Below are 13585 nucleotides of genomic sequence, written 5' to 3'. Positions count from 1 at the left end.
GAGAAGAGTCTTGAACATACCATGGACAGCCAAGAGGGTGAAACCAAGTTTCTCCTTAGAGGCTAGATTTTGAAACACCATCTCACATACTTTAGAAACACGGTCAGACAGGATGGACTGTTCTTTGGAGAAGGCCATCATGCTTGGAAGGGTGGAGGGACAGCGCAGGAGAATAAGACAGCAGATGAGATGGATTGACACAGTAACTGGTGTAATGGGGGTAGGTGTGTCTGAGTCAGTGAGAATGGTTCCATCTCTGGAGCCACACTCTTCCAGCACCTCCTAAGGCATGGCGGGGTTCAGGGCTAGTGAACATAGGGTTGCTATGAGTCACAGGTGACTCAAGGGCATACAACAACAACAACAACAACCTATAGAAAAATTAAACAGGATCTAAACCTCAGGCCACATGTACAAACTAATCCAAATTGGATCAAAGACCTAAATACAAAGCCTAAAGTTGCTTAGTGGTAAGGAGCTGTACTGCCAACCCAAAGGCATGTGGTTCAAATTCACCAAGTTATTTCACAGAAGACAAATGGACAATCTCCTCCTGTGTGATTTTACTGCCTCAGAACTTGCTAGAGGATCAGCTATGGGTCAGTTCTGACATGATGGTAACAACAAAATAACTATAAAGATCCTAGAAGATCAAAAAGGGTCAAAGCTGGGAGTGGGGAAGACTGGTAGATAGCATAAACAGAACACCAAAAATAAAATTCAGAAGCTCCTTTTAAAAAACGGAGACCTGGGGGGAAAAAAGGGAGATCTAATGGCCTAGTGGTAAGGAGTTGCACATGTGGCTCAAATCCACCAGCAGCTCCTTGGGAGAAAGAAAGATGGGCAATTTCCTCCCATGCAATTTACAGCCTCTGAAAACCCTCTAGAGGGTCTGCTATGAGTAGGTTCCAACTTCATGGCACACAACAACTTTTTAAAAGGGCCGGGGCAGTGGGGGAATCCCACCCAGTATCCCAGTATATACTTATTCCTTGTCATGCACTACATCTGGAGTGCTGTTTACTGCTTTATTACCTTACACGATCCAACTTATGAATCTATAAGCCTCATTTTATAGATGAGGAAACTGAGCCTCAGAAAAGGGCTTCAGCTGGGTGTCTACCACCACCGCCCACTGCCCACACTCCCTCCACCTCCTAAGGCATGGCCTGGGGCAATAGCATCCTGGACTTCATGCCTGGTGACAAAGCTGCTGGCAAAACCATTCTAAAAGGCCTCCAGTTCATTTTTCAGGCACAAGAAATGATGGAATTGGTATACACCTGAAAGGCCAATGGCTACCTGGCAATGTGCACACACACAAAAACAAATAAAAAAACAACAACAATAAACCAGTAGCTTTGCCAATTTGAGAATTTACCCCCATGGACTGGTATTACTAGTTCTTCGGAGAAATGACAATGACACCCAAAGCAACAAAAAAACTGACAGTCTTTTTTTAAATTATTTTTTTATTTTTACTATATTATTTTTATGTTTACCGTCAAATCAGATCTGACTGGTACAGGAGGAAATTGCCCCCTCCTTCTCCAGCAGAGCATCTGGTGGATTTGAACCACGTACCTCTGGGATTGCAGTGCAGCGTCTTGCCACTAGGCCACCAGAGCTCCCTAAAACTGACAGTCTTTTGAATAAAGTAGAAGAAAAAGTGAAAGAACTGAGTCAGGATAGTGCTGCGAAGGTGACGCGATTACCACCCATAGTTTGAGGAGGGGCCATCGTCACAGATACTGGCCACTGTTGACAGGCACCTGTGGAGTATGACATTGATAAAGTAATATATGATGAAAATTCACCTTATCTAAGATTCTAAACCCAAAGCAATTTGGAAATAATTCTCATCCTCAGCGAGGCTGTCAATTTGGCAGGGAGTGATCTGGCACGTACCTGGGACATCATGGGCAGTGGGAAAGATAACACTGGCAAAGATGTGCTGATTCTGGGGGGTGGAGGTGGAGGCATTTTATGTGAAATAGTCAAACTGAAACCAAAGATGGTCACTATGGTCGAGACGGACCAAATGGTGACTGATGAGTATAAGAAATCCAAGCAAAAAACATACAGTGAGGTCTTAGACAACATTAAAGGAGAATGCTGTCAGGTTCTAACTGAAGACATTCCAGTCCTGAAGAGACACACCAAAGAGCGAGGAGTTTGATTATGTGATTAATGGTTTGACAGCTGTTTCAATCTCCACATCTGCAGAGGAAAATTCCTCATGGGAGTTTTTCTATCTGATTCTTGACCTTTCGATTAAAGTCTTGAAACAGGATGGGAAACACTTCACCCAGGGGAGCTGTGTCAATTTGACTGACGCCCTTGTCACTCTATGAAGAACAGCTCGGGTGTCTGTACGGTCCTGTGGAATTCTCCAAGGACACTGTGTCCCTTCTTACTTGGAATTATTTTACACTGTATGGAAGACAGACAAGCCTCACTGGCCAGGTGTGCAATATGCACAGTGTGCTGTACACACAGCCACTCTGATCTTCACACTTAGACCAAGTCCCGAGTCAGGCAATTGATTGTAAATTCCTTAAGGGGTTTTTCTTTTTTTTATTATTATTATTATGTTTAATTTTTATTTTTTTTCTATAATTATATTTTATTAATTTTCATAAACATTTACAGAGATTTTGGGTTTCCATTCATTCATTGTTGCACTATTCTCTCTACCCTCCTCCCAGTTTGTTCGTATCCAAATGCCACAGTGCTTGTCAAAGCCAGTTCTGATTAATCTTCTTTGTCAGTGTGTCCTTTGCCATTCCCTATCACTCCTCCCTGAGAGAGACTTCACCCTGTATTATGTTTAATTTTTAAAAACCAATTTTTTTAAATGTCTATTTTAATGCTGTAGGGTGTTAGTTTTCCGAAAGACAGTTTAAGGATCATTCAGCCTGGAAGTCCGCCAAGCATGAAACTCCTAGAATTGACTTTTGTTACTTTCTATTTCTGTGTGGACTCCCCTCCCCCATTTTTGTTTTGCTTTTGATAGATCTTCAATTTAGATGTTTGGAAGAGTGAGAATTGTCATTTGATTCCCGAGGAAAGCTCCTTTCAAAAATTTTGATTTAGAGAGTATGATCTGGGGCTTATAAAAGAGAGGTAAGGAGAGAAAAAATAAATAGCATTGTTACCATTAAAGTTACAAGAGGGAAAAAAAGAAAGAAAAGGCTTCAGTGGCTTGTAGCTAGTATTAAGAGTGAGGTCTGCCTGAGCTAAGGTTGAAACTATTGTTATTGTTGTTATTGTGTGCCATTGAGTAGGAACTGACTCATAGCTGACCCTCTGACAGGTTTATCAGAGGGGGTTAATTGAATAGGAGACCTCATCCTTCTCCAACAGAGCAGCTAGTAGATTCGAACCACATTGCCTCCAGGATTGCAGCACAGCTTCTTACCCTTAGGCCACCAGAGCTCCCTGGATTGAAACTAGGTGTTCACTATTCCGAGATAGAGGTCCACCCCTCTTTCCACTCACCTGCTCCAATTCCAGCCACCACCCCTCCCACCTGTGCTGCTGCAAGTCCTTACCTCTTCTCCACCTGGAATGTTGTTGCCTTCCTTCTTATGGATCACCTCATGAATGCTGCTCACAATTTTCCACAGGCTGGTATCATCCACGAAGCCATCACCTTTCTAAGCATAAAACACAGACGTGTCTCATCTGACCCTCTCAAAAGCCAGCGCCACCCTCCACTTCTGTCTGGGACTCTTGCTCAGAATCACCTTCTTTGAATGGACCAGTTTCCCATCCACAAACACTTCAAACTCTCCTGTAGCTTGCGCAGAAATGCTCTCCTCCTGAGAATGGAAGGGTAAGGGGTGAGGGAAGAGGAGAACTCTTTTCTGAGGCCTCCTTACGCCCCTTCTATGGAGGTCTCCAGACCCTCAACTACCCCAAGTCCACTTACAAAGATTAAAAGATCTGGAAAATGCTGTTCCAGGCTCCTTCTCAGTAGAATGTACTGTGACAAGATGAGAAGATGGTCATGGAGTCATGGGGTCATGGGAGAAAGAAAGCAAGAACTCCTCCTAGGCTTCATATCCCAGAACTCTCCCACCTCCAGTGCCCAAACTACTCACCCGAAGGCCATAGCTTCAGAGGCCACTGGAGGAAGAGTGCAAGAAGAAGGTGGGAGAGAGAAGAGAAGAGAAAAGACACATCAGTATCCTCCACGGCTCCTCTCACTTAGAGGAAAACCACACATTCTTCCTGTGGCTCACAAGGCCCCACGTGATCTGTCCCATCACTTCTCTGCCCTCACTTCCTTCCAAGCTCCCCCTTTTTCACACTGCTCCTCCTGCTTATTCCAACACTCCAGCTACTCCCTGCCTCGGGGACTTTGCACTGGCTATTCTGATGAATGTTCTTCCTTTGGTGTCAATATGACTCTTTCCCAACTCTCTTTTGCTTAGTAAGACCTTTCCTGACTACCCTAGCCAGAATTGTAATCCCCCTTTTGTCCACAGCATAGATCAGTTCCTAACAAACTAGATCATTTCCTAGTTGTCAAGGACCTCTGGTACAGTGTGTTACTCGTCAGGCTGCTAATTTAAAGGCTAGTAGTTCAAGTCCACCAGCTGCTCCAAGGAAGAAAGATGGGCATTCTCAGCCTTGGACGCCCAATAAAGGGGCACCATGAGTTGGACATGTCTCAATGGCACTTACTATTCTGTCCTCATTATTGTTCATTGCCTGCCCTCAGCACTACAAACACGGGCTAGGACCAGTGTGTGGTGTGTAAAATATAATAGATGAATGAGTCAATATATGACGTCATGAAGATTTTGCTGTTGTCAGATGGTGTCTCCCCCATCTCAAAGCAATCCTATGGACCACAGATGGAAATCCTGCTTGATCCTGCACCGTCATCACTATCTTCACCATTCTTAGCCCATTTGTTGTGCTCATTAAGTCGATCAATTTCAATGGGAAGGATGGGGGGGCATAATCAGCAGGGTGTAGCCTTTGCTAACCCAAAGTGGCACCTCTCTAATGGTTTGGCTCTACTAGAAGTTGCATGGGATAAAGACGGGCAATCACCTCCACTGCCATTTACTGCTTCTGAAAGCTCTGTTGGAGGGTCAGCTCTGAGCCGGTTCCAACTTGATAGTAATGAACTTGAGTTTCTTTTTTTTTTTAGTGTATCATTGAAGATCTTCCTCTCCACTACTGACTCCCTACTTTTTCAAGCATAATATCCTTTACCAAGGTCTGGCCCCTCCTGATAACATGCCCAAAACATATGAGATGAGGTTTTACCATCTTTGTCTCTAAGGAGCACTAACTGCAGTTCCTCCAAGACATGTACGTTTGTTCTTTTGGCAAGCCATCACATAGTCAATACTCTTTGCCAACACCACAATTCAAAGGCATCAATTTGTCTTTAGTCTTCCTTCTTCACTGCCTAACTTTCACATGCATAAGAAAATATGTCAGGGGGATTGGTGCGGCAGCCGGCGGGGCCGCCCTGGGGGCGGTTGCTTTACCATTGATGGGAGGAAGCCAAACGAGGGGGCATTGGGGTCGAGATCATGTCTGACAGAGAGGGGCTTCTCGGGCAGCAGAAGCCTAGTGGGCTGGGATGAAAGAAGCAGAGCAGATGCAAAACCTGGAGACTGCGGGTGTCGGGCGGTCAGTGAGCATGCAGACTGGCAAGACAGTCAAGTACCAAGGCTTTCTAAAGTCAACCTTTTCACTCTGCTCAGTCTCTGGATGGAGCTCTTCCCAGGAGTACAAATCCAAAAGCACAAATCTCAGGAAAAAAAGAAGAGGGAGAGCCTGGCTCCACAGGTGATAATGAAAACATGACCAGAAGACAGGTGAAGAAAACTGGTCTTGTGGTGGTGAAAAACATGAAAAGTGTTGGTCTCCACTGTTCTAGTGAAGATTTGCGTGCTGGGCAAATTGCTCTTATTAAACATGGGTCAAAGCTGAAAAAAAAAAAAGAAAATATGTCAGGAGCACCTTAGTCTTTAAACTGACGGCCTTCTTCTTTAGCACGTTAGTGACAGAAATCTGCTGCATTGCCCAATGCAATATGTAATTTGACTTCTTGACTGCTTTTTCCAAAGATATAGATTATATATCCAAGTAAGATGAAATCCTTGACTTCAATTTTGTCTCTAGTCATCAAGATGTTGCCTATCATGAGGAGGATTTTTTGTCTTCTTGATGTTGAGACATACTCTATACTGAAGATTGTAGTTTTTTACCTTCCATACATGCTTCAAGTCCTCTTCATTTCCAACCAGCAAGGTTGTGTCGTCTGTATATTACAGGCTGCTGATGAGCCTTCCTTGCAATCCTGATACAATAAGCTAAATACAAAGTCTAGCTTCTTGGCTATCTGGTCATTATGCAGATTGATTGGATATGGTAAAAAGATACATATATTTCCTGATTTTAAACCATGTAGTATTCCCTTGTTTTCTTCAAGTGACTGCCTCTTGGTTCATGTACAGGTTCCAAATGAACACAATTAAGTATTCCAGAATTCTTATTCTTCAAAATTTTTTACAATACACACACTTGAACATCTTTGCATAGTCACTAAAAACACAATCACCTTTCTGATACTCTCTACTTTGAACCAAGTTCAATCTGACATCAGCAACACTCTCCCTTGTCCCATGATCGCTTCTGAATCCAGTTTGAATGTCTATGTAATGCTGTAGCAGATTTTGCATAATCTTCACAAAGATTTTACTTGTGTAAGATATTAATTATATGGTTTGATAGTTTTCACATTCTTTTGGATTTTTTTTAAAGTGGGTACACATATATCTTCCAGTTGGCTGGCCAAGTAGTTGAATCCATATATCCTGAAATAGATGAGTGAGCACATCCAGCACTGCAACAGTCTGATAAGACCCCTCAGTTGTTATTGTGTCAACTGTTGGAGCTTTATTTTTGGCCAATGCCTTCAGTGCAACCTGGACTTCTTCCTTCGTACAATTGGTTCTTGACAGACGGAATGTCCTGAAATGGCTCAGTGTGAACCAATTCTTTTCAGTATAGTGACTCTGTGTATTCTCTCCATTTCTTGTTGATGCAACCGACATCATTCAGTATTTTCAGTATTGCATAGAATTCTCCAGGACTGCAACTCTAGACTTGAATTTGTTCTTCAGTTCTTTTAGTTTGAGAAATATAAAACATGTTCTTCTCTCTTGGTTTCCTAACTCTAGCTCTTCACATATTTCATGATTATACTTTGCTTTGTCTTCTCTGACTACCCTTTGCAATCTCCTTTATTTCATTTCTTCCTTTCCTTCATCTTTTCTATATTCAAAAGCAAGCTTAAGGGTCTCATCTAACATCCATTGTGGCTTTTTCTTTCTTGCCTGTCTTTTTCATAGACTTTGCTTTCTTCATGGATGATGGCCTTGATGTTATCCCACAACTCGTCTGGTCTTTGCTCCTTCTATCATTCATTCATCAAATCTGTTTTTAAAGCAGTCTCTAAATTCATGTAGGATAAACTCAAGGTTGGTTTTTGGCTCTTGTGGATGTGTTTTCATTTCCTTCAGCTTCAATATGAATTTGCATATGAGCAACTGATGATCTGTTTCATATTAGGCCACTGGCCTTGTTCTGACAAATATTAATCTCTGTACTGTCTCTTCCCACAGATAGAGTCAATCTGACTCCTGTGTATTCCATTAGGTGAAGTTCATATGTGTAATCAAAAACCATGTTTGCAATGAATAAATCATTGATTATTTAAAAATTCGATACTATCTCTAGTTTTCTTTTCTTGATGTGATGGCCTAAATGTCAATCTTTCTGGGCTTCTGTGATTCCTCACACCTCAAGCTGCTGCCAGTTTTTTCCTCTGTGGGCAGTATCTCTAGACTTTAGGAGTTTTGAATTTTTGCTCCAGGTTTGACTTCTTATGCCTTAGGGCATCTTCTCCTCCATTTATGCTAAAAGAGCTTCCCAGGAGAGGCTGATGAATCCTATAGATTTGATATATAATCAAGTTGTGTCAAGAAATCTGGAGAACAACCACTTAGCCTACTGACTGGAAGAGATCTATATTTGTTCCCATTCCAAAGAAAGGTGACCCAACAGAGTGTGGAAATTATCAAACAATATCATTGATATCACACGCAAGCAAGATTCTTCTGAAGATCATCCAAAAACGATTAGAACAGCACATCAACAGAGAACTGTCTGAAGTACAGGCTGGATTTAGAAGAGGCCATGGCACTAGGGATATTATAGCTAATATCAGATGGATGGCTGAAAGTAGAGAGCACCAGAGGAATGTCTATCTGTGTTTCATTGCAAAGGCACTTGACTGTGTGGATCATAATAAACTGTGGCTGACTCTGAGAAGAATGGGAATCCCAGAACACTTGATTGTGCTTATGCGAAACCTATACTTGAACCAGGAGGAAGTCATCAGAACAGAGCAAGGAAACACTGCATCGTTCAAAATTGGGAAGGGTGTGCATCAAAGATGTGTCCTATCTCCATATCTTTTCAATCTATATGTGGAACAGATTACCCAGGGAGAAGTGTGGCACCAAGATTGAAGATAGACGCATCAACAATCTGTGTTATGCAGATGACACAACCCTGCTTGCTAAAACTGAGGAGGACCTGAAGTGCTTGCTGCAGAGGATCAAGGACTGCAGTCTTCAATATGAATTGAAGTTCAACATCAAGGAAAAATATTCTCATCACTGGGCCAACTGGCAGCATCATGATAGATGGTGGAGAGATAGAGATTGTTGACAGCTTCAGTTTGCTTGGCTCTATAATCAACACTCTTGGTACCAGCAGCCAGGAAAATAAAAGACGAATTGCACTGGGAAAGTCTGCTGTCAAGAGACCTCTCCAAAGTACTGAAGAGCAACAATGTCAGTCTGGAGACTGAGGTGCGCCTGATACAGGTCATGGTCTTTGTAATCACTTGCTATGTATCAGAGAGCTGGACAATGACTAGGGATGATAGGAGAATTGATGCCTTTGAGCTGTGGTGCTGGAGAAGAGTATTGAATATACCATGTTATGGTATACTAGGAAAACAAGTTCTTCTCAGAGAGGGTGAAGACAGGCTGCTCCTTGGAGGCAAGGATTCTGAAGTTTCGTCTGACATACTTTGGACATTTTGCAAGGGGAGATCAGTCCTTGGAGAAGGACATCATGCTTGGGAGGGTTGAGGGACAGCACAGTAGGGAAAGACCCTCGATGAGATGGATTGATTTGGATGGCATAATGGGGATAGGTGTGTTGGAGACAATAAGATTGGCAAGGGATAGAGATGGATTTAGGCCTGTTGTACATAGCATCGCTGAGTCGCAGGTGACTCAACGGCACATAACAACAATAACATCACCAGCTTAATTTCTGCCACCATGGCCATATTTCCCCAATTTATTTTCATTCTCAACTTCTGCATTCCAATCAGTCATAATTAATCCATCTTGATTGCATATTTGATCTATTTCAGACTGCAGACATGAGTATAAATCCTCAATTTGTTCATCTTTAGCTTTGGTGGTTGGTGCATATATTTGAATAATAGTTATAGTAACAGATCTTCCTTATATGTGTGATAATATGGATATTATCGTGTCACTCTTAGCATTGTACTTCAGGAGAAAAATTTTTTTTATTTTATTTAAGTGAAAGTTTGCAAATCACAGATTTTTTTCAAAGATCTTCAAATGGTTTTTGATGATCAATGAAACACCATTCCTCTTCAATTTTTCACTCCTGGCATGTCGTTGATGTTGTTAAGTCACCCACCACTCATAGCGACCTTATGTACAACATCTCTGAAGCCTACCCTTTCCAGAGTTAGTCTCGCTGACTCCGACACACCAACACCATTGCCCTAGTTTTTGCACCAGTCCATCTAATATGGAGTCTTCCTCTCCTGTGCTGTCCCTCCACCCTTCCTAGTATGATGTCCTTTTCCAAGGACTGGTCCCTCCTGACCACGTGCCCAGTATGTGCAATGGAGCTTCAACAACTTAGCCTTCAATGAGAAACTTAGTTTCACCTTCTCCAAACAGATTTGTTTTCTTGGCGGTCCATGGTATGTTTAAAACTCTTCTCCAACACAAGTCAAAGCAATCAATTCTTCTTCTGTCACCCTTAGTAATTGTCCAGCTCTCTGATTCATAGGAATTAAGTGCAAAGACCATGGCCTGATCAGGCACAACTTAGTCTTTAGGCTGACATCATTGTTTCTCAGTACTCTGGAGAGGTCTGTCACAGCAGATTTTCCAAGTGCAATTCGTCGTTTGATTTCCTGACTGCCAGTGCCAAAAGTGTTGATTGTGGAGCTGAGCAAGATGAAATTATTAACAACCTCAATCTCTTCTCCATCTATCATGGTGCTGCCAATTGGTCCAGTGGTGTGAATCTTTGTCTTCTTGATGTTGAGCTTCAATTCATATTGAAGACTACAGTCCTTGACTTTCTGATGCAAGCGCTTCAGGTCCTTCTCAGTTTCAACAAACAAGGTTGTATCAGCTACATAACATAGGTTGTTAATGAGTCTTCCTCCACTTCTGGTGCCACATTCCTATTTTTAAAGCCCAGCCTCTTGAATGATCTGTTCTGCATATAGATTGAAAAGGTATGGAGACAGGACACATCCTTGATGCACTCCTTTCCTGGTTTTTTTCCCTTGCTCTTTTTTATGGACTGCTTCTTGGTCTGACTATAGGTTTTGCATGAGCACAATCAAGTGTTCTGGGATTCCTGTTCTTCTCAAGGTTAGCCACAATTTGTTGTGATCCACAGTCAAATGCCTTTGCATAAACAATGAAACACTGACAGACATTATTCTGGTACTTTTTGCTTTCTGCCAAGATCCATCTGACACTGGCAATAATATCTCTAGTGTCAAGACCTCGTCTAAATCCAGCTTGTATTTTTGGTAGTTCTCTGTTGATGTACTACTGTTCTAGTCATTTCTGAATAATCTTCAGCAGAATTTTGCTTGTGTGTGATATCAGTGATATTGTTTGATAATTTCCACACTCTGTTGGGTCACCTTTTAAAATCATACATATATATATATGACTATCTGATTCAAAATGGCAAATAGCAACCTATTTCTATTCACTAATGCCTAGGATATTGATCTTTATATTTTCCATTTTATTTTGTTACAACTTCCAACTTTCTGAGATTAATAATTCATACACTATTATTTCAATAGTAATGAATGTTTGCAACTGTTTCTCCTCATTTTGAGTCATGCCACATCACCAAATGGAGATCCTTCACTGGGTGAAAGTTATACTCCACTCATGTCTAAGTAGACTCTACTTTGAGAAGGTAGTTCTTCTTCATCCAGTTGTCTTCTGAGTGCTTTCCAAAGGCTCATCTTTTGGCACCCATGTCAGATAATGTTCTGCTGCTTCCTAGAGTTTTCAAGGACCCATTATTTCAGAAGTGGATGGCCAGTCTGTCACAACCTGGAAGCTCCCCTGAACCTGTCTACCACTGGTGACCCTGCTAGAGTGTGAAATATGGGTCACACACCTTCCAGCATCATAGCAACATTCAAGCCACCACAGTGCAACACAATGACAGTTGAGAGGCGGACATGGGAGTTGAGAGAAAGAAAGGCAGAAATGGACAGTGAGAGTGGAAAAGATGAGAAGGAGAAAAGACACCTACAGAACATGGCAAAACCAAGCGAGTAACAAAGAAGGATGAAGATTACTGGTTGGATAACCTGAGCAGAGATAACTGGACTCATTCTGACTTATAGTGACCCTGTAGAATTTCCCCTCAGGGTTTCTGTGGATCCATGTCTTTATGGAAACAGACTACCTCAGCTTTCCCCAGTGAAGCAAACTGTTGGAAAGATATCCAGTTAACTACGACTCATGGTGACCCTACGAACAACAGATCTGAATCTGTCCTATCATGTGCCATTTTCATCATGTCTGATCCACTCGAACCCAAGTTACAATAGCAAAACAGTAACAATGTCAATCCATCTTGTTAAGAGTCTTTCCCTCTTTTGCAGACAATCTACCTTTCCAAGTATAATGTCATTTTCCAAGGACTGACCCCTCCTAACAAGGCCGAGTTTCATCATCCTTGCCTCCAAGAAGCACCCTCGTTGCACTTTCTCCAAGACAGATTTGTTTGTCCTTTTGGCAGTCCACGGAATATTCAGTGCTGTTTTCTAACACCACAACTCAAAGGGATCAGTGATTCTTCTGTTCTCTTTATTCACTGTCCAGCTTTCAAACGTACAGTGAATATCTTGGATCCTTAGTCTTTAAACTGACATCACTGGTCTTTAGCACTTTCGAGAGGTCCTTGACAGCAGGTTTACCCAATGTAACATATCTTTTGATTTCTTGACTGCGAGTACCAAGAGTGTTGACTGTGGACCCAAGTAAGATGAAATCATTGACAACTTCAGTCTTCTCGCCATCTATCATGATGGTGCCTATTGTCCCAGTGGTGAGGATTGTAATTTTCTTGATGTTGAGCTGTAATCCACATTAAAGGCTGCCATCTTTGATTTTGTGCAGAAGCAGTTAGTGGGTTCCAACTTCCCTTCAGTTAGAGGGGCAATGCTTAACACAGCGTGCCACCAGGACATCTTGGGCAGCGCTAGGATAGCATAAAAAGTGAGATAGGGAGAGATAAGGGTGCAAAGAGCATTCAGAGAGAGGCAAGATTTGGAGAGAGAGGCAAGATTTGGAGGCGGCAAAGGCCCTGTTTCTCTAACCTAGTTCAGCCCTGAGTCCCAAGGGTGTTAAGAAAGGTTACTTTTAGTGTTACTGATGACACAAGGTGGGCTCAGGTCTGGGACAGCTCTCTGTACCTCAACACTGTTTAGAATCTCTAGCTGTTTTGATCCCCTTTCACCATCTCCCTTAGTCACCTCCTCAGAAAGACCATCCCAGAGATTCTGTGTGAGGTTCCCTTTTCCTCCCACAGAGCACTAATGTATGCTGACATGAGGTCAGAGGTGTAGCCCCTCCTAGAGAAGCATGTACAGCCCTCCACTCAGTCAACACAGGTGTCAACCAATCAAAGTGAATGAATGGCACTCAGAGCCAGGAACTGCATCGCTGAGCAGGACAGATTTCCCCACTGAGAAGGAGGGGTGACTGGAGTTTCTAATAATCTGGGAGTTGGGACTCTCCCTTTATTCCAGACCCCTCAGAGTCCCAGCACCTATGCCCAGGAAAGAAAGACGAGATTTGGGTGGAGAAAGCTCCTTACCAGTAAATCACTTGAACAACGATTTTATTGTCCAGATGGGCATTCTCACTGGTGGAGGCGAATGAGCTACTTGAAATGGGTAAAATAGCTGACAGCGTGGTCCTAGGCTCAGAGCTGGCATCCGTCACCTTGGTGGCTGATGTGCCGACAGTCGGGGCCGGCATGTGGGTGGCCAAGGAAGTCTGAGTGGGAAGATTCTGGGTGAGCCTGGCTAAAGAGGTGACGGATGGGGCGAGCTTCAGACGCGACGACGGGGAAGGATCCTCATCACTCGGCAAAGCTGGCTCGGCAGCCTGTTCTGAGAAGTTGGCCAGCGAGGCAGGGCCCTGGGAGGCTC

At 42.8% G+C, this 13585-nt stretch overlaps 1 protein-coding gene and 1 pseudogene across 1 annotated transcript in view; one reads left to right on the top strand and one right to left on the bottom strand.

The window, feature by feature from the left end:
* The first annotated feature begins 1164 nt into the window (after positions 1 to 1164).
* On the top strand, positions 1165 to 2546 carry LOC102866998 (annotated as a pseudogene).
* An 877-nt stretch (positions 2547 to 3423) lies between these two features.
* LOC102866582 (selenoprotein V-like) overlaps positions 3424 to 13585 on the bottom strand; it is a 10790-nt gene continuing 628 nt past the window's right edge. The window contains 6 exon segments of the mRNA XM_006901128.1: positions 3424 to 3441; positions 3555 to 3659; positions 3750 to 3824; positions 3935 to 3988; positions 4107 to 4131; positions 13249 to 13574. Coding sequence (XP_006901190.1) covers positions 3424 to 3441; positions 3555 to 3659; positions 3750 to 3824; positions 3935 to 3988; positions 4107 to 4131; positions 13249 to 13574 — 603 coding nt within the window.

This window comes from Elephantulus edwardii, unplaced genomic scaffold (genome assembly GCF_000299155.1).
Source record: "Elephantulus edwardii isolate Elephantulus edwardi_28Jun2011 unplaced genomic scaffold, EleEdw1.0 scaffold00308, whole genome shotgun sequence".
Lineage (NCBI taxonomy): Eukaryota > Metazoa > Chordata > Mammalia > Macroscelidea > Macroscelididae > Elephantulus > Elephantulus edwardii.
Note: the sequence above shows the minus strand (reverse complement) of the source record. Positions and strands in the feature narration are given on the sequence as shown.